We start from the raw sequence: 22314 nt of genomic DNA on the forward strand, positions 1-22314 counted from the left end.
TTTCTTCATCTATATGTAGTCTTTGTCTACATCTAAATGCTTACGTTAGCAATTCAGGCATTATTCTTTTAATTAACCAGCAAGATGGACCAGTTGTATAAGTCAATGACTAATACCTGAAAGACCTGGATTCGAATCACAAATAAACTCTATTGCTTTTCAACATATATTGTGTTCGACAGATTCTAATTAGTGATAATATATAATTTTAATTTTAATCGATCTTCACAGATTAGATTTTATAAAAAAAATCTGATAAATAAATAAAATAAAATTGAGCTATGTCATGCATAATGTCATATATTGCTTGAAAGCTGTAATAACAGTTCATAATTATTAAAATATATGATTTACAGGCTTTAATTTCATTCTAATCTCACTACTAATTTAGTGGTTATTGATTGTGTTAACCTGGTTGTAGCACATTAAAATGAAAAAAATGTACAATAAATAAAAAAATGAATGCGCTACTTAACCAAATTGGCGACGAGTTTCATTTATGAGGGCAAAATAATGACGAGGTGACCATGAAGTTGATTACATTTTTCCAGTGAAATAAAAATATATATTTACTTACACTGAAGCGTTCTTTTAATAAATGAGCCTCCATTTTATTTGATTTAGTATAGTGTCGAGTGGCGTGCGGCAGATCGAACGTACAACTGCGTCGAAAATAATTGTACATAGAAAATAATATATACTAGAAAAAATCGCTTTGATTAATGAGAAGCGATGACAAATGTTTCTCTTTTATTTTTCTTTTGGACCTAAGTGATCGGCCACGGTCAGACCTTGGCGGTGCTCTCCCCTGACGCACGGCTGTCACTCTCATCAAACGGTGACGCTGTCCTTCGTAAACCGAGACACTATGTCTTCCAAATCACCGATCAAACGTAACGGTGACCACGTTTTGCCAATTTGTATCCCTCGTCAAACTAGACGGTGGTTAGAGAGAAGTAAATCCAATGGCGGCTCGTGACAATTTTTTAAATACATATCTTATTTTGGGTGTGACTTTGGCAAGATATTAATCAGTTCTTAATTATTGGGGTATCTGAGTTCTTGTAAGCGCTTTTGAACGTATAATATGAGCAGTTTTAATGCATGAAAAAAATATTTGAGCCAATTAGGTAAAATAATCAATCTCCGCTCCCTTAATTTACGCCCATGCAAGTGCGTGTGTATTTCTCTAGGGCGGCCATCAAATATTCAAATACTAAAAATATTTGTCCTTTTTGAACTATTTGCTCATATTTTTTGTGAAATATTATTTTTTGAAATTTTTATTTTTAAACACATCAAAAATTGAGCAACTTAAAAAAACAAATATTATTTTTTCGTATTTCAACAATGTGGATACTCATTTTTTATTTGATGTAGTTATCTGCATAATTAAAAAAATATTGAGAAAAACACTTTATAATTGCCGAAATTCCAGAAATTACTCATATTTCTAAGTTAAAATTGTGCTTCTGTGTCTTTTATTATTATTTTAATATCTTTTTTAACCTTTTGAGTGGTGAGTTGATTTATACATATTTGTTCATTAGTACACACCTGGGAGTGAGTTTCTTTACGTATTTTACCATAATTATTTCTGTTTTTATTTATTTATTATTAATTTATTTTGCATTTATAGTAAATTATAGAAAAAATCAGCAATTGCAAACGTTTTATTGCTTTGATTTATTTACTATTTTTTTATATTAGGATGTTTTAATAAAAAAAAATATTATTAAATTTCATTAATTTATTTTACATACATATGTTTTATATAATATTCGGATTTTGTGGAACTTTTATAAATTCAGAGGCTCATCATACTTTTTTCTAAAATATCTTTTTAATTGATATGAAAATCATTTACATCAAATTAATAATAAATATTATTTAAATATAATGTTTTTTATTTAGTATTTCTTCATATATATATAAATAAATATATATCTATCTGTGATAGCTTAAAACAGTGCAAGATTGACCGCCGTACATGTACGGCGATACCGCTCAGAGTAAATTTTAAGTATATTTAAAAAAAATATTATTGTAATTTTTTTTTTGAGGTTATCAAGTTGTTTAAAATTAAATAATCTATTACATCAATGTTTATTTTATAACGTGTGTATATTATTTAAACTGTATTTTTCTATTTTTTATAAGTTGACGAATATATTCAAATATTTTATTGTTCACTATTTGCAGTTAAAAATAACGAATATTTAAAAACTCTACTCAGACTAATGTTTCAATGTATATTTTACAGTGAATATGTATTAACAGTGAAGTTATATTTTTACTGGCGTTTCAGTGAATTCATATCCGAATTCATTTATGTTTCTTTTAGCGAAAATACTAGTTAACTGATAGGCACCAGTGAAATTATATGTTGCTCTAAAATCTTTATGAAATTTGACAGTTGCGAAACGACTTATATCAAACTTGAATTGAACAAACGCAACTTGACATAATAAAAGTTTTAAAACTAGCATTTAACTTTACCAGATCATCCGTTTGTGGATATATGTACAACAAATACAGTTTCATTAGAAATTGTAAATTAACTATTTGCTACATTTTACCTGTCTGAATTAGTGAAATTTCCGAAAAAATCATTAAGTATGTAGAATCACTGTAAAAATATATTTTTAAATAAATTGTATTTTACTGATTCGTTAACTATTTAACTACTAAAGTTAAGTTTAAAATACTTTTACTGAAATGTAGAAATGATTGACTTTCAATAAAGATATAAATGTTTCTAGAGGCATATTATATAATTTTCTTTTATCACAATGAGAGATTATCATAGCTCTTATTTTTTAAGTTGTATTGATTTTAGATTACATTGCAAAAATTACGAAAGAAAATCAGGAGAAAAGTAACGTGAAAAAATGATGAGCTGTAATGAGCTTCTGTTCAAAAAATTGTAATCGATCTTGAGTCTTGTCCAAATATTGTTCCTTATATGTGTGCGTTTTCTTTTCTGTGAATCTCAAAGAACAACATTTTTATTCAGTTTATTCCAAGACCATTTTTACTTTTACATAAACTTGGAAAAATAGGTCGCGCTTTACGTGTAAGGCCGAAATTCGTCACACGAAAAGCCTCAAATCTCCCGAGATGAATATACATATATACATATTCTATATATTATACATAGGTATACCTTAACACGATATTGGGTTTACCATAAACTATCGGTTCAGAGTTCAGTGTTCTATATAATAATATATAGCCCACTCACGGGAAAACATATTCTTGTTATATAAATCCATCAAACTTATAATGATAAATATAGTGTATGATTTATATATTATTTTTCCTGATCATTTATGGTGAATATTTTACAAAGTCCTCTTTGATATTATCCTACGACCTAATCTCGATAGGTTTGAGTTATATCCAAATTGTCGGAAACGAAGTAATACAATTAATTACAAATTTCGAACTTTTCTTCTCTGTGCTAAAAGTTTTCCGTAGGTTTTGTGCCATGTAATAAATTACACGTTTCAGCAATTTATCTAACGATTGTTTTATTAGTATTATTAATGCATTTTATTTGCGAATTGTTTTGTATAATATAAAGTCTAGAATAACATGTTTTTAAACATATATATTTTTAGAACAGAAAAAGAGAAAGAGTTGCTTATTAGTTTTAGAGAGTAATATGGATTATTTGTTTTTGTTGAAGATTTAGTTATTGTTGTGTGCTCATTATACCTTTACATATTAATGTTTTTTATATGAAACATTTAAAGCTCATTATTATGAGCTCACGATTGCACTCTTAATCCACACTTTCTCACTAAACTTGTGAGATTAAAAATAAATTATATACTCATTTCAGTGATGGGTATCTCATATTCTTTTATTTTTTAATAATATTGCCAAAACTGATATTTATATTAAAATTCGCGTTGTCTTTGACGCAACAATTCTTTTTACAATGTGTGTTTAAAATGTTCGTGTCTATTCTTAATCTAGCTACAAGTGCGTAAATATAAACTGATGTTACATTATGAACGTACACAATGACAAAATAGTTTTGTGGATTAATATGTTATTAAAACAGTCATTTTTATATACATACAATATATATATATACATACATTTAACGATCGATAAACTTAAGTGCCCAGAACCATTATTCACGAAACAGTTTCATAAATATCAGGCTATTAAAAACTATTAATTATATAAAATAATAGGCGCAAGACTTCCGAATCAAAAAGCTCATTCCAAGGCATTGAGGTACATGTTGAAAAATAAATAAAGGGGTGTTTAAAAATAAGTAAAGGTCAACCCAAAAATAAAGTGCTTTAGAAATATTTTCTACGTCTTAAAGCTTTACTATCTGAACATTTCTTGTGTGTATAAACATTTATATAATTAAAACTTAATTTCTTAATTATTAATAACACAAAACACGTTAGTTTCAATCGCCCGATAAATTACAGCGAAGGTGTGCCACGTGTTGTCGCAACTGTCAAAGTGATGATGGGAGTTGGTTTAAAAGTAAGGAAACTCCAAACACGCAATGGTTGTTTACGCCTCTATGTTGACAATCTACAGGAAAAACAAAGCTGTAAAAAGCTCCCAAGCGACGCTAGAAAGCTCTTGCGATCTGTTATAGGCGCCACTGTCAATGAGAAAAGCGATTGATTCTCAATTTCGGTGATAAATATACATATTTTATATGTGAAACATTTGCTTTTTATTTATATATTGACATATTAATGGCACTTGTATGGTTTCGTAGAAAGTTTAACCTATCTGTGATCTAATGTGATGAAGATAATGACATATAAATGTTCGCTTACTCACTCCTAATAAAACGAATCAAACTACGTTTTCTTCTATTTGAAGTAAAATAAAAACACTACAATAATAAATCTAAAAAACATAATCAAATTATAAGTCAAATATTTTTAGCAGCATATAATTTCACTGCTGCATATCAGTTAAATTATATTTTCGCTGAATTATATATCTGTCAGTTAAAATGTTTTCAGATATGATTTCACTGAAACGCCAATATAAATATAACTTCATTGGCAATACACATTTACATACGTATATATCACAATACCCATTTACATATGTATATATCACAATGAAAGAAAAATAATAATTTTGTGTAAAATAATGAATTAGTTTACATATCGATTTTATGCATTATTAATTTTAATCAAGAACCTAAAATTTATTTATACTATTTATTATAGTCTATCATAGCAATCATACAAATATAATACAATTTATATGTTTGAGCCGTCCTGGTCTTGCTTGATCACGTCGTTAGTCACCATTTTAGTGCCCGCGGTGTAGATGCTCCAGCAATAATACGACAGTATTTAATGACCTTAATTTATTTTAATCGCTCCATATTTATAATCAATATTTAATACGATACACATGTATTAATGACAACACGTGTAAAATTAGATTACATACTTTGAATAATTTGTAACATCGCAGTAGGAACGCTCGTTACCGAGCGTTCCCACTGCGACTACGATTTTATTGCTTTTGACGTGAATTTTTGCCTTCTGAGAAGGGATAATTGTTTTTTGCGTTTAGATTTGCTTTATCCGATTCTCACTCATAATATTATTATAAATATAATCGCTTGATAATCGAACATTTTCGACACGATGGCACGATTTTATTGCTTTTGACCTGGACTGGAAATTCACCATATGGCAACACTAAGCAGCAAAGATTAATTAAAATATTTCCGCATAAAATATGTCGCAGCGGTGACTGATTTTTACATTTATTTGTAGCATAGAAAGGGTTAACTCGTACCTATTATTATTTATTCAAAAAAATATATTACAGCCCTGTGTATTCCAAACTTTTGATGTCTGGAACAATTTAACGATTTTTAGGGGTGGATATAAATTTGTTATTGTATGTAACCTTTGATATAAAAACATCGTTACAGTCATAAGTTTAATGAGATAGAGACTTGTTAACGTCATTATAGGGCACTTATAATCCATGTCGGTACATTTTACTAGCTTGTTGGCAGTAGCCAATATGATGTAGCATTATTTTCTATTTTTAACTACACCAACCGTCACTTTGTTTAAGTATTTCGTTCAAATCTCCGATCGTCACATGTTTCAGCATTTTTTTTTATAAACATTTATTACGCTTTTAACGCGTATTTGCGATAAATTAAGTTTTTGCTCAATTGGTAGTCCCGACAAATCAATCTGTAAATTTACATATAAGATAATTTATATTCAATATGTAAAAATATAATGTAACCTAACCTAACCTAACCTAACCTTAAATAAAATAGTTCATCAACCAAATGAATTTTCAATCTGAGAATCAATGCCATATATATTAATATTAAACAATTTTTATTGCTAAGGTCGGTTTTTATTTAAAGCGCATTTTTATGAATAAAAATTCGAGACTGCTGCCGGGGATCGAACCCGAAACCTCTGTGTTATTATTGCAGATCTCTCGGACTACGCTATTCCGATCTTATATCTTGACTTACCCAGTATAATAATATACGTATAGCTTAATTGGCAAGATTTCGGTCCGGAACAAAATTTTATTTCGGCAATTATTTCTCACTCTCACTCCGAGTTACGAGAAAAAGTGTTGAAAGCCAGCCTTTAAGGCAGCAAAACCGTGCTGTGTGTATAAGGGCAAAAACCCTTTTTAACTTTATTGCAATTCCGAATTCCAGATGTTACGACTGGCCACCGGACTAGCTCTGAAACTAGGTCGGACCTGTTTTAAAAGGATTAAAATCATAAAATACTTGCTGAAATTACACGAGCGGCTAATGTGTAAACTCAGTGCGGAAGCGATGAGTTGCAATTTGAAACTATGTGGTGTTGCTTAACAATGAATACAAATATAAAATAGATATTATTCATAGAAATAAGAAATATTACCTAAAAGATCTGGGTTAATGGAACCTATATTTTCTATATTTATCGTGTCTGAGAGATTATTATTTAATTATAATTCCGATCGATCATGACAGATAGGTTTTAATAGATTTTCCTAATCTTGCGGATGAATTTCGTGGTGGATAATTACAATTAAGTCGTGCTACAATAATTGTTTATAATTCATAAAAATACTATTTACAGAAATTGCTTTCAGTCTGATCTCTCACTATTTATTTAGTGCTTAATTATTGTATTTGCTCTATTGTAACGCATTAAGCTAACATCTGTCATGTTGTAACGGAAGACTTACAATAAATAAATATAGATTTAATCAAAATAAATATGTATTTAAAATCTAATTTTGACTCAGGCAAGCAGTGGCGTCAATAACACAACGACACTCCATAAAGAAGCGTCAAATCAAGTAACATAGATCTGGTTGCTTTTATTTGAATGATTTTTTAATAATGAAATCTTAAATTACTTTGATTCTGAAAATTCAGTCTTTGAGAAACTACTATAAATTAATTATTAATTAAATACCAAGAACAAGTTTCGTAATTGTCTAAAATATGTATCTATTATATATTATACCAACATACGTAATATATAGATAATATATTACTTTGCCTCTTGTGTGTTTATCTCTTCAACCTAAATGAAAAAGTCACAGGAAAGGTTCAAGTCAATATCTTAGTATTATTACAGTTTCATCCTCATCTCCAGAGCTTGCTAAATCTAACCAAACCTAATACCCATCGTATGTATACAAGATATTTTTTGTTATTTTTATCGACTTCTCGTTTCGCAAGTCAAGGTTTCAACGTCACGAAAATTCTCTATTTACGCTACGCCTTTTACGCGTATTGTTATGATCAAAATAAAATTGTTTTCTACGTCGTTATGTATTTATTTATTTCATTCTTCACAAATGAGTTTTCGGCAAAGCCAAGAGTGAAAAATAACACGAGCTGAGAGATTTTTTTCAGTTCATTTAAAACGTACTTTGTATTATATTGAAAATTTGCCAAAAAAGTACATTGCTTTTGTGTGATTTTATTACTATGTATTTAAAAGAAAATTTAATTATTATGAAAGTGTAAGAAAATGAATATGCAAAGCTATGAAGATTGCATACAATTTTAACTCTCCAAAGAATCTCGATTAAGTCTAGGGTTTAAATTTATTTTATTACTTATTCAACTATGTGAGATTTTGTGCATAGTTAGGCTTATTTTAATATATAAATATATTTATATTATTTAAATTGAATTATTTAATATTTTAAATAAAATAGAACTCGATAATGAACCCATAATTCTATAAGAAAAATAAAAGCTCTACATTATTTTTTCAAACATATTTATATTTTCCTGTTTTTGCTTTTATACCGATTAATATATAAATAGCGTTATAAATCTAAAATAATTAATCATCTGGCCAATTCAGACAATTTACTGACATATTTGCTATCAAATTAAACACGCGCTTTAATTAGTGTCCGAGAGCTTTTGATTGATTGCGAGAGTCAGTTCGAGTTTCAGTGCAAACATATCGCAAATTTGCTGAAGTAAATATTTTATAAGAGTTATGCTTTTCAAGTTCAATTTATAGTTATTTGCGTCTTAATCAAAGCCCAATGAGAGACTCTCTCGTAAATTTCCCGCATTAAACCCTCGCGCTTTACCTTTTGTAATATATTCATGAACACTTAAGGATCATGAGAATATGTTTAATTTTCATCAAAACTAACTTTTGATTATAGTCGTAATGCATATTATATAACTTATTAAAGTTATGCTGTTAAATATACGATAAAATGTTTTTATTCTATTTAATATAATCATTGTATTAATCTTATTGCTCACTCATGGCTTTTAAAATATATATATAAACAATAAAAACTATTTACAATAATTAAAATATAAACACAAGACTCGCAATATGTATATCAGTAGTTTCTTTGATGCTACATAATAGACGACATTTTACAATGATTATAAATATGTGATTGTATACCTGAAATAATCGATAGTCAAAATATATGAGTGGGTTATTTTTAATTCTGATATGGCAAAATATGTATCTATATCATGGTTTTTTATCAATTTTTGTTCTGTGCAATCATTTCTCTTTCGGAACACCCAAATTCAGGATATTCAGTTACATGAAACTTTGGAGTATGTTTTTTATAAAAATATAATACTTGCTGACTTGCGATGATTCACTTTTTATTTAAATTTAACAATTTTACGTTGTCGCCATATAGGTAATCAAATTGTTCTATCATTGCTTCTGAAAAATAATTAAAAACAATAAGACGTTTGTCAAAATTTAAGCATTGAACACATTATTACTACAAATATAATCAGTAAATGAAATTTAAACGACAACAGAAGAACAAAATTAACGGAAGTTATTGTAGATTGACATCTCTACTTTAACTGATAAGTTGCTACAATACGTCATATTTAAATTGTTTTCCATACGTGTGTAAAATATAACTTTTTAATTTTTCATTATTACTACCATTGTAATATGTTTAAATAGCTTTGGTATGTATATCTTCAATTGTCAAATCACTGCTGTTTGTCTTTTAATATTTGATCCTAGAAAGTCAATAGTAATTTTGTTAAAGTAACCGTGATATATTATTCATATAACCAAACACTTACTGGCACACTCCTAAGTTAAAGTGCTACATCATTTTGAATCATCTTTAATTAACACTAAGAAAAATGCTGTGATTATTACATTTTTCATGGTATTTAATTGCACTAAACTGTGCGCAGCGTGCGCTTGACAGATGACAGAAAATTTGAATGCGGTATCCGCACACTCGCTAGCTTCGGTACCTCGCGACAGTGAGATACCGACATTTACAATCTCAATCTTGTACTCTGTAAATCGTATCGCTTTGTATGAACGGTGAATAATAATACACGTAAACAAAAGAAATATATTTAATTATAATAATAAAAATAAAAATTGAATTTGCTCTGATTGATTTTCGTGCCGCCGGTAACACATTCTGTTGTTTCGACCAATGAAAAATAAGCATTCAAATATAAAACAAGATGGCCGACAGTACCTTGACAACAGTTTTAAATAATTATTATTTAATAACAAAATTTTGCTACGCGACAATATTTTCATTAATTCGTCATTTGACTGAATATAAATAATCGGATTGCAAATTAACTAGGTGTGTTACATCTATGAAAATTAAATATATACATAGTGTGTTGAGGATAAGAAAAATACATGGATTAAATTATATAAACAATCATAAAACAATATTCGTAATGAAATCTTCAAATTTTGAATTGAAAAGTGAGTTTTTCCTTTTATAATACATAAAAATTATCAATGCTTCAGATTTAATGCATTTATACGTTAGATTGTACTGAACTAGGTACGTTTTAAACGTGAACATGTAATAAATCGTTACGTTCAGAGTGACAACTCGCAATATACATATATATAGACAAGTTCAAGATACCTGCTAAAAATATGTCAGTCAGATTGTTTTAAAGGGTGTGCCGCTATTTTGGGCAATATATGTATTCTCAGATTTAGGATGATCTTCACTATAGCGTGTCTTAGAAAACTACTTATGTTATCATAATTCACTTCCAGAAAGCGAGACTGGCACGCATCAGGATCGCTAAAGCGTCATCAGGAGCTGCCTTCGTCTCGAAGAAGAAAGCAGCTGAAGCAAGACTGGCAGCCCAGGAGTCAGGGATCGAGCTGGACGAGGGCAGCAGAGAAGAGGACATTTTCGAACTGCAGCACCACCATCTGCTGCGATGCCTCGAGAAGACCACGGTGAATATTGACATAACATTTATTACTAGTTTGAGAGAGAAAAAATCAAAAATAAAGATTTAAAATCATAACCACATACTTATAATAAGATATGTATGTATCTATGTATGTAATACATGTGTCATTTGGCTAAATTAAACAAAATCCAATCTGAATCTAACTTCAGTGAAGCTCAGTGATGTTTTTTTTCGATGGGTGTGTTGTGAAAGTTTTTTTAACTCGATGTTGTCTCGTGGGGCGCAAAGTTCAGACAAAACAAAATCTACTCAATGGTGATAATAAGATTTTTTATTTTTGTACACATAAAAAGTAAAATATTATTTTTATATTAATATATCAGTTTTTAATCATATATTTAATTTCCATATTTTTCGTAAGTAAAATAACAGTAAAAACCATAGTTAAATATAATTCATAAGGTTTTTCAAGCTATCAAATTTAAATCTATTTTAAGTTATTTCCAGTCTATTACCTACAATAATATCGTATGAAAATTTTTCATGTATATTTTTATACAACAACGTGCAGTATTGTATGAAAATATATGTCCATTTTAAAGTTTTGAAGTATAGTTTCAACAAATAATTATGTTAAAGATATGATAATTATATTTATTTATAAAATAAAACAATAAATTCCATATTTTGTTCAAATACATTTTTTCATATAAAAATAACTACAAAGTTTTGCATATAATTTATTTTTATATATAAATATTATTTATTACTGATTATAATTTTTTGCTGTTTATTTAGCCGTAAAATATAATAAAATTATTTAGATTTCTGTACAAAATATTTTCTTAATATTTATTATGCTGTGATATGGATTTTTTCTGGCATGTACATTTTTTTTAAATTGATTTTTCAAGTATCATTTTTTTTAAATAAAATAATGGATTTTTTTGTATCAAAATTGTAATCAATATTTTGCTTTTTCTTTTGTTGTAATTAGTTTTTTGTAGAATTTACAGTTTTTTATTGGTTTATTTATACTTGAAATAGATTTTAAATTATTATTTATTTTAAAAATATAAAATCTTAAAAATAAATTCGATACAAAAAAATTATCATTATTTTTACAACATTCATTTTTTTCTTATATACCTAGTATATCTACTATTTTTATATATACATATATAGTTTTTTGTTAAAAATTTAACTTTCGAATTGTTCAAATATTATATTTTGTATATAAAAATCGCTAGAAAATTTTTCTTAGTAAAAAATACAATTTTTGTTATTGTAGTGTTCTATAAAAAAAAATTGTAATTAGTTTTTTGTAGTATTTCAAGTTTTTTCTATTAAAAATTTATAAGAGATTTTTTTTTTTAAATTTTATACTAAAAACATAAGAAAATTCTGTTATGAAAATAGAATTTTTTAAATCAAAGGTCTGTTTTCTTTATTAAGTATAAATATAATTAACATAAATGTATATAGTTTTTTCTTGTGTATTTTTTGTTTATGTTTGTTTTCTTTATAAAAAACGCTACAACATATTTTCTTTTCTTTTTTTAATTTTTATCGTTTTCCTTATAATAGTTGCATATCCCTTATTTCCTTATAAATTTAGCTCTAAAATATTATATTTTATGTACAAAAATCGCTACAAAATATATTTTTTATAACCTAATCTAACATACCTCATAATTCAACTACAACAAAAACTATATTTTAAAAAAGTTGTAGCGATTTATGAGATTTTTAGTTTTGTTTTGAATTTTTAAAATAATAAAATGATTTTTAACATATCTTTTTGTAGTGCATGCATACAGTTTTTTTGTCAAAATTTAAATTTTTGTTTTATTGGTTATTAGTTTTTTAACACTAGCAGTGTTATTATTTAAAGCTGAGCTTTACCTTTAATTAATATTGCATTTTAAGGTAAAATTGTAAAATTAATACTTTTTAAAAACAAATATCGTTTATTTAGTTTTTTTGTTGTGTAGCATGCAGTGATGTATCTGTTTTTGTGGTTAGTTTTTTCAAGCTTGTTCACTTTTTTGTTAATTTATTTAAAACTGAATTTTCATAATAAAATTGATTTGTTTGTATTAAAAATGGTCATAAAATAAGTCAATTATTATTTTCCTTGTCATAATATTGAACATATACAAATAATCTCTATTATATTTTATATATTATATATACACATATTTTTAAAACAATAGTTTTTTTGTCGTCGATATAGTCGTAAAAGATGATCAAATAGATTTTAAAAATACTTTAGTTTTTTTTTTTTTTAAAAAAAAAACTATTTTAATAACAAAGTAAAAACCTTTTGATTCTATAACTAAAAAAATATGACTAGTACTTACTATTAATAAAATTAAATCGACATTAAAACTATATATTAGTTATTTACAACAAAATAAATAAAAAAATAACAAAATTATATATTCGAGTCATACCTAATCGTATAACATAATAAAAATGAACATAGCAAAAAATCTAGCATTATTATAAATAAAATAGAAGATTCACTACATTACTAAAATAAGAAAAAAAATAGCACAACATGTATTTGGTATGATTTTTAATACTAAATACTTTATTACTCTCATTTCTAAAATTCTTGAATAATTAAAATGCACTTCATCATGAAATATATATTTTTTTATTGATAAAGCACAACTGAAAAATAAAATATTGACGGAATATTATTAAAAAATAATAATACATCTACATATTTTTGTACTAAAAAGTGAATAGATATTGTTTTGTCTGAATTGTGACGTTATCGCTAAATTAAAAAATGCAGCGTATCACTGACTTTCACTGATTATTTTTTCTTGGGGATTAGAGTCCTGATACCAACCATTTGGACCCTGTCAAGGTGAAACATCAATCAGGCTTGGTGAGCAAGCTACATCCATTTATAATTGTTTCTTCATTGTGTCACTTTTCCTGCTGTGTTCTGTGTTTGAATATTATTACTGCCTGATTGTTTGATATTAATCGCGAACGATGTAAACAAAGATTCCATTAAACTCAACAACCGACGATATTACCGAAGAACAAAAGTGTGAAATTAGATAGTGGTCCAATGCCCTTAACACTGAACGCGGTGCGATCGAAAAGCTCATAGACCGTGATTTTATTTAATAATTCAATTTACACCATTGGCGTGCATTTTTTTTTTTTTTTGTACATAAATGTGATATTATTTATATATTATATTTAATCAACAGAAGCCGTATTTGTATGTATTGTATTATATATTAATTTTAAATGTACATCATTGTACGAAAAATCCTGAGTACTAATTTTTTTCGATTTTTCAGGATCTACGACCCCAAGTTTGTGCACCATTTAATAATAATCGTTTTAAAATAATTTTCATAAATTCAATTTAATTTTATGGATAATTTGTGATTTTTGTTTTAAAAAACACAAAGTTACAAGAATCGCAAATTTATATAATTTTATTAAGCAATATTGCAGGTGGCGCATTTAAAAGTAGCCCTTATTTTTTTACAGTTTTTTACATATTATTTCAATATTTAATACAGAAAAACTCATTTAAAAACAATTTAACTTTCATCATGTTGTAGTTTCCTATTACTTTTATCATAACTGGAATTAAATCAAAGGAGCAAAAGTATATAGAATTCTCTCAAAAGATATTTTTTTAACCATGGAAAATACAATTGTGCTAAAAATTAATTAAATTACATTTTTTCTACAACAGCAACTTTTCATAATATAAAAACATGACCAAAGTAATTAATTATACTTTTAATAATAAAATAAAATAAATAGTAGGTAGATCGTTTTAAAATCTATAATATTGTGTTTCTATCCGATCGTTCTATTTTTATGCCGTACGGTCTTTTAGTGCATAAAATTAAATTTCTTGGATGCAATTATTTTTTATTTTTTTAATATGAAATACTTTTCACTGCGTTGATATTTCCGTTTCTTGGAATTTTATCACGTTGTTATAATAACGTCTAGAGCAAAGCTATTTGCGTAATTGCTTTCCTTTCTTAGTATGACCGTTTATTGTGCAATGCCGGCTTTATGCAAGATTGCCTTTCATCAACTTTTAATTGATTCCCAGTATTTAAACTTCCATAATAGCAACAAAACAAACAAAAGAATCGGAAACAACAACATAACGTAATAAATAATTTTTAAAAGTCAGTTTTACTGTATATTCGATTTAAAATATCATTTCAACAAAATAATAATAAAAAATATATAAATAAAAAGGGAAAGGTGTATATGATTTATTAGAGGATGGCATGACATAATTTTCCTTGTGTGACTTTATTAACACTGCATGCCGACCAAGTGAGCGATATTTTCGATCAGTCCGCGAACTTTTCGATCGCGCCGCACCATCTATGTGTATTTTATATATATAATAGTACGGATGATGCGCCTCTAACGCTTTTTGCTACTACTGAAGTGAAAAATAAACTTAAAAAATAAACTAACAACAAAACGATATGCGTTCGCCTGCTGTTGTCTCTCGCTTAACGATGACGATGACGATTCAAGTTTTATTCGAACCTTTTCCGCAACAGGACCGGGAGTTTGTCGAGCTGGACAACCCGTTCAACGGCGCCCCCAAGAGGCCGGGCAGTCCTTCGCCCCTGGCGAGCCCCGCGCACTCGAGCCACAGCCGGGTGGGGCTCCTACAGGCGTGCTGCGGCCGCTGTTGCCCCCAGCGCTATCAGGTAAATTTTTAGATTTTTTTTATTTTTAATGGAGTCAAAAAAAATACAAGTCTCTAAACTTTGTTACCATACCGATCGATACTTTGAACAGATCTTTACATATGTGAAATATTGTCAAGCACATTTTTATAATGATTTTTATACAGATGTAAATATTATTTCTCACACATTTACTACATTGAATATGATTTTTAAACACTGGATTTTTGTTAGGTCGGTGCATATGAAATGTCAAACTTTAATTTGTTAAAAAAAAATTATTCATAAAAATAATATTTGAACTATTTCATCATTGTGTTATTCAATTAGTGATGCAAAATATATTGTATGTTATGAGTCAAGAAAAAAGGCAGTTCTGATGTGTCAAACATCAAATACGACGCATTTCCATGCTTTTAAATTTAAAGCATTTATTGTTAATAGCAATAAATATATAATACATATAATGAAGTCACTGCGCAGTATCCGAGGAACGCAGATTCTCTGGTGACGCGGGATCTAGCCGTCACTGGCGGTGCTTTAGTAATGTCAATTATTTTTTATCGCATAGGTACAATGGCGCATTAATCATATTAAAGGTCTCTTAGGAATGTAGCGCAGTCTTTTTTTTATGCGTCTACTTCTACTAACTTAAACAAATTGGGACATAAACTCATTTACTGTTAAACTACAATACCGTCTATAACGTTCACCTCCTTTTTTAAAGCAAAAGTATGTATTCCGGGTGGCCTTTTATAACTCAAACCATTGTTTTCGCTCTCTGAAGATGACAAAATGTAATAGATATCAATACTTATTCATTAACACGTACTTAGTGCGGTTAAGTAGTTTTAACGCTGAAGTTAATCGCTCTTTAAATACTTGGATGTTCTGAATTCAGCCATTTCTCTTGTGTTTTTGTTTGCTTGTCGCTATATTCCATTACATGTTAAAAATTCGATATCTACTGAATATACTGCTAAACACAGAATTATTATTAAAAGATGCTGAACGAATACCTACAGCAAATTCAAATTTGCATTGAAAACCATCCCCAGCTGCAAAGTGACATATATTTTATTTTAAATAAATAATTAAAAAATATATCAGAATTTCGCAGACTGGTTTTTAACTCTGTTGTAACGCATTGGGCTTACACTTGTGTTTATAAAACCCTTTATAGTTGTGACTATTGTCAGATGGTTTTCAATAGTGAGTCAAAGAATAACAAATAATTTTAATTTTAACTTAATACGTTAGGTCTAGACTGGTAATTTAGAGACCGAGGGTTCGAGTCACAGCGCCAGAATTTATTTATAAAAATGCACAATTATTATAAATTGGTTCCATCTGCAATGAAACATATTTTTAATATATTTTTTAATATTCATATTAATTTAAAATTAGTTATATAGATGTCACTGATCAGACTGAAAAGTTTAGTGGTTAATACTTACTTGTAAGTATAACATTATGTCTGATTAATTTACCCATTTGGTACAGATTTAACGCATTGAGCTGGTGCCATAGGCATTTCAGCAATTTCTTACATTAAAACATATTTTTGTATCGATATTTTTATAACCTCAAAATAGTATTACTATTTCAATTAAATAAAATTTAATTCAAATAAATTTAAATCCAAAAAAATTAACAAAACTTATTGCTGATAAAAACATGCAATGACATATTTCATGCATTTAACATATTCTTCATTTGCTATTTTTTCTGATTCTATCCATTATTGAACAATACAATACATAAAATGGAACAAATATATTACCACTAGGTTAAAAATGTTGATACTGTGACTCGCGATTGCATTAAAGACGGAATAGCGTAGTCCGTAACGTCTCAGACTAGTAACTCTGAGCTTGTGGGTTCGAGCCCCAGCAGCGGACTCAAATTTTTATTTATAAAAATGCGCTATTATTAAAAAAACCGGTCCCGATATAGCACATAATAATGTATAATTAAATCATAATAGTTACATATATATTAAATGTTATGAATGAGATCTGCATTCGAGGCACTGCTGGTCATTGTCTTCTCGTTGAGCTCAACCAAAGAATAATGTTAAACCACTATTTCTTGCATAATAATGCAATTTTGTTACATCAATTTAAGTTAGGTTGTCAGCTTAAATTAGCTTTATAATATTGAAGCATAGCAAACAACCATACATCACTAAACTTTCGTTCTTAATGAGTAAGTAATAGTTTGTAAGGAATAAAAAAACATTTTGCATCACTAATTCTAATTATAAATTAATATTAAATGACATTTCTCATACACCGATTTAACAACTCTTCATAAATATTTGCAACAAAAAAAAAGACTCTGAAAGTACAGAATCTTATAGGACATTCCTTCTATCCACAGTAAACCGATCATCATTGGTTATAAATATATACAACAGTAAGCATTTAAATTATATTATATGTTGACTATAGTAAATACAATAATTTTATTTATTTCTATTTGTTTAATTTTTTTATTTTATAAAAATGTAATTTACATGAACTTATTTTATTTATTTCACATCCCAAACACACACTCATCGGATTGGTACTATACGATACGACAGAATTGGCAATAAATTATTTATAATAATATAAGATATATTTATAAGATAAATATGTTTAACATAATAAAAAAACACAATCAGTACCGCATTTATTTATTAAGAAATAAATTAAATGAATATTGTATATATATTATATATTAATGAATAAACGCGGCACTGTGTGTTAAATATATTATAATTAAATTTAACATGCGCCCCTATAAATATTTTATATATGTATAAATATATCATTTAAAGCGCATGTTAAATTTAATATATTTACAACCACTATTCTAAATTATTCAAAAAATACATATACATGATTAATACATCCTGTTTAGTTTTCTTAAAATGCCTGAAAATTCTGAGATGATTTTCCGTATATTATATATAGTGAATAGATCGTACGCACGTTCCTATATCTATATTATTATTAATTATTTTTATAATAATTGATTATATAAATTACTTACAGCCTATTAGTGTGGAATGTGTTCTGCATGTTTCCTGCATAGTAAAAATGCATTTTTATTACTAAAATAATAATATAATTAAATAGAATCGCTGTTAATACATACATATTTTAATTATATGCATTAACAATGGATTTATTATATTAAAATATATAAAAATCGCTTTACGCTCTCATACAATAAAAAAATATTTTCTAATGTACAGTTAGTCAAGTAAAAAAGTGTCAAAAATGCATAATAACTCAAAATATCACGTCATTGTCCTGTAACTTGGCGTGAAAATGTATTCGGATATGATTTCATTGAAACGCTAGTGAAAATATAGCTTTACTGTAACATATACGAACTTTAAAGTTTGGTAACCCTAAGGGGTGTACTTCGCAGCCAGTAAGACGCATGTAGAAACTAGTGAGAATTTTATCAAAATATATTACATATTGCGACATACTATGATGGGCGATATGTTTTCTCCAAGCAGTGGTGGAGAAGCTGGCGGAGGGATGATGTCGTTGGAAGATCCTTAGAGGTGTTGTAGGTGGCGTGGCAGCGACAGTATAGCGAAGGTTGATCCTTTTCAGGTTGTGAGCGTCCATGACCGTATGTCGTCTGTTAGTCTCTTCCATTATCTTCCGGTGTCTGCCTTCTCCTTATTGCAGTCTAGTTTTAAGTATTCCAGGCTGCAATGCCGCGATCATCCAGCCAATCGTTGCACCCGCTTCTTTTGGATAGTAAAAAATCAAAATATAAAAATTGCAATTTATATTTTTTAATGTAATAAAACATATTAATAATGTCTTTAAATGCTTTTTAAGTACTCAAATATCTTGTAATTTTAAGTAGGAAATTTAAAAGAACCATGTTCACATGATAGTATTTTACTTACTCAATAATTTTGCCACAATATGATTACCAATCACTTTCTGCTTGACACACTGTACGTTAGAGAGCGTCATAGCGAGTTTGCTAGATGTATTATACATATATAAAGAATAAATAAAAAAATAATTAAAAAAAATATAAGATGGGTCCGTTCAAGATATCAGATAGCGCCCAGCTATTCTCGATGGCGTGCCCTCTCTTTGACAAGTCTCCTCCATTGGACCCTCAGCCTCAGCCAGAGAACCAAAGGCCACCTCAGACGGTCCATACAGAAGTCTGAAGCATGGGGAACTAACAAGTAAAGGAATATATAAATCATGCTATATATTCACCACAATGAGCCACGTAAAAGATTAATTAAGACACCCCATTCTAGCACACATACTATATATTATATAAAAGTCAAATATAATATCTAAATATATTTATACTATAGATAATTACTGCTAATTTATATTATTATTATTATTACGTTCACATAATGCTCTATATAGTTGATAGTTATAGTTTTTAAACATCAAACACGTTTACAATATTAACGGCCGTAGCTTTTAATTAGTATTAAGCACTTGAAGTTCAAGTTGGCGCTCAGAGTAATACTCGTTGGTTCGTGTTAGCAAACTTTTCTAGTGGATATAAGCCATGAAAGCCTTACTAATTCGCTATGTAGCACATTGATCCATAAATCCAAGGATGCATAAAATTTCGAGGCGCCATCATAACCGATGCAGTGCTACAAAATATATTTATAAAATTAATATTAATTATATTTTATATGTTTATATAAAGCAGCTTAGTACATAAATATCCACTGGTTAAACTTGATTTTACGAACCGCATGTATGAAAATTTATGCAACAGGTAAACAATTTATTAATATGTCCATAGTATGAAATTGAACTTAATCGCAAATCATATCACAAAATGCATAGTAATATATAATATTTATAATACACTCAGACACACAAATACACCAACACGCACATGTTATATTTACACATAAATATATACAAATTTATTTTTATATATGGAATGATTATATAATAGTTTATCTATTTATCTCACAATATAAAGTTAATTATTTTTTGCATATTTTTAGCACATTTTTATATTGTATAACATAAAATATATGTATGTATATACGCACATACGTACGATGATTTATTTTGTGTTTTTTTTTCAATCTCAGATAACAGATTTCATAGTTTGGTTAAAAAATAATATAAAAGAAATTCTGTCCCTCTCTCATTCATATATTAAATAAGCTGTTAATTAAAAAAAACAAGGAACATTGATAGAAAATCTATATTAAATAAATTTTGATTAAGAGCAGTGCTTATTAAAAATTATATAGGTATAAAATTTTATATTATACTTTTTAAAACGATATTATTTTCATAGCCTAAAAAGTAGTGTTATATTTGAACTATGAGTATTTATATATAAAAAATTACATTTTTACATCTAATTCTCTTTTAAGTTTTAAGCTTTTTAAGTACTATTTTTCTAATAATCTATATGATCATTTTTTCTTTGATAACAATATCTTTATATAAATTAATAGTTTTATTATATACGTAGATTCTTAATTTATCTCTTCTACTAATATTTTTATGCTTCTTTTGGTAAAAAGTACATATAAAATATATTGGCAAATTTCGGTGATTACATATGTTCTTATAATCTAGTTTTTGCTTTTGTAGCGATTTATGATAGAAGGTTTTTCAAATAAGTTTTGTAAGATAGAACAGATTTATTTTTTGGGAAAATACAATTTACATCTAATATATGTATTGTGATCGAATTAACAAAGAAAATATAGTTTATTTAACAATATTGTAATTTTAAAGTTCATACCATTGTAACATACCGAAAATATAATTAGAGTCAAGTTTTCGATTTTTTTTAATGACATTCCATAAGTTTTTTGATATAGCTGTGAAAATATAATTTAAAGTATTTTATTGAAAAAACTAAATCCAAATTATAATTTTTTTCTATTTTTAATGTAATATTTTCTGAAGTAAAAATTTATCAAGAAGCAGTTAAAATTAAATAAAAATGTTTTATTTATTTAATTTTAATCGTTTTTTTTTTAATTTTATAAATTAAAAATAAATTATGGTAAAAGTTTGTATATAATCTTTAAACTGTAATTTTTTTAAAACTGTTATTTTTTTAAATATTTCACAAATATATTAAAGATAATATATGATTTTTTATTTTTTTTTTAATTAAATTTAGTAACATTTTTTAAACTGAAATATAATAAGAATCATTTATAGAAATTGTCTATTTTTTAATAATATTCCACTTTATAACAATTTATTGAAAAATCAGTTTCTTGCTTTTGTAATATTTTCTGAAGTGAAAATTAATCTAAAATTAAAATAGCAAACAAAATAAAAAATTTGATCTATCATTGATCTATCATATTTATTCATATTATTTTTTTTAAATAAAATAAAATTTAAATATAATCATTTCTAAATTAATCTATAAAAAAACGTTGTCCTATTTAAAATAATTTAAACGGTAAAACACATATAATATATGCTTGTTTTGCAAGAAAAAGTCTAAGAAAATACTAAAATTTACCCTATAATAAGTTTTATTTTTATCTAATATTTTTTTTAATATAGATAAATCGAGAAATTTAAATAAATATATATTTAAAACAGTTTCATGATTTTTAATATTTTTTGATGTAAATATTTACATAAAATCCAATTTTTAAACAAAACGTAATTTTTTTTAATAATTCCAAAGTTCATAAAAAAACATGTTTTTTCTTATACATTTTTAAGTATTTTCCAAATTCAATTATTTTTTTATTTTTAATTTTTATTTTATTTTCTTTAAAATTAATTTAACAAATAAAGCATATCAGCAAGTTTTTTTTTTGTTTTACTCCATTTATATTATTTTTGGATAGTATAAAATATTTATAAATTATTTTTATGTAAAATAAAAAAACAA

At 26.9% G+C, this 22314-nt stretch overlaps 1 protein-coding gene across 6 annotated transcripts in view; it reads left to right on the forward strand.

Annotated features, from left to right (window-relative positions):
* Positions 1 to 22314, forward strand: part of Shal (Potassium voltage-gated channel protein Shal) — a 107528-nt gene that overhangs the window by 77747 nt on the left and 7467 nt on the right. For 3 of the 6 annotated variants that reach the window (XM_088190247.1, XM_088190248.1, XM_088190251.1), the window contains exons 3-5: positions 10563 to 10751; positions 13557 to 13610; positions 15286 to 15438. In XM_088190247.1, the coding sequence (XP_088046373.1) occupies positions 10563 to 10751; positions 13557 to 13610; positions 15286 to 15438 (396 nt within the window). Of the gene's footprint in view, positions 1 to 10562; positions 10752 to 13556; positions 13611 to 14037; positions 14053 to 15285; positions 15439 to 22314 lie in introns of all 6 variants that reach the window. The other 3 variants (XM_088190250.1, XM_088190252.1, XM_088190249.1) reach the window with 2 other exon arrangements.

This window comes from Plectrocnemia conspersa, unplaced genomic scaffold, assembly GCF_051122295.1.
Source record: "Plectrocnemia conspersa isolate PC_06_02 unplaced genomic scaffold, ASM5112229v1 ptg000008l, whole genome shotgun sequence".
NCBI classification, from domain to species: Eukaryota; Metazoa; Arthropoda; class Insecta; order Trichoptera; family Polycentropodidae; genus Plectrocnemia; species Plectrocnemia conspersa.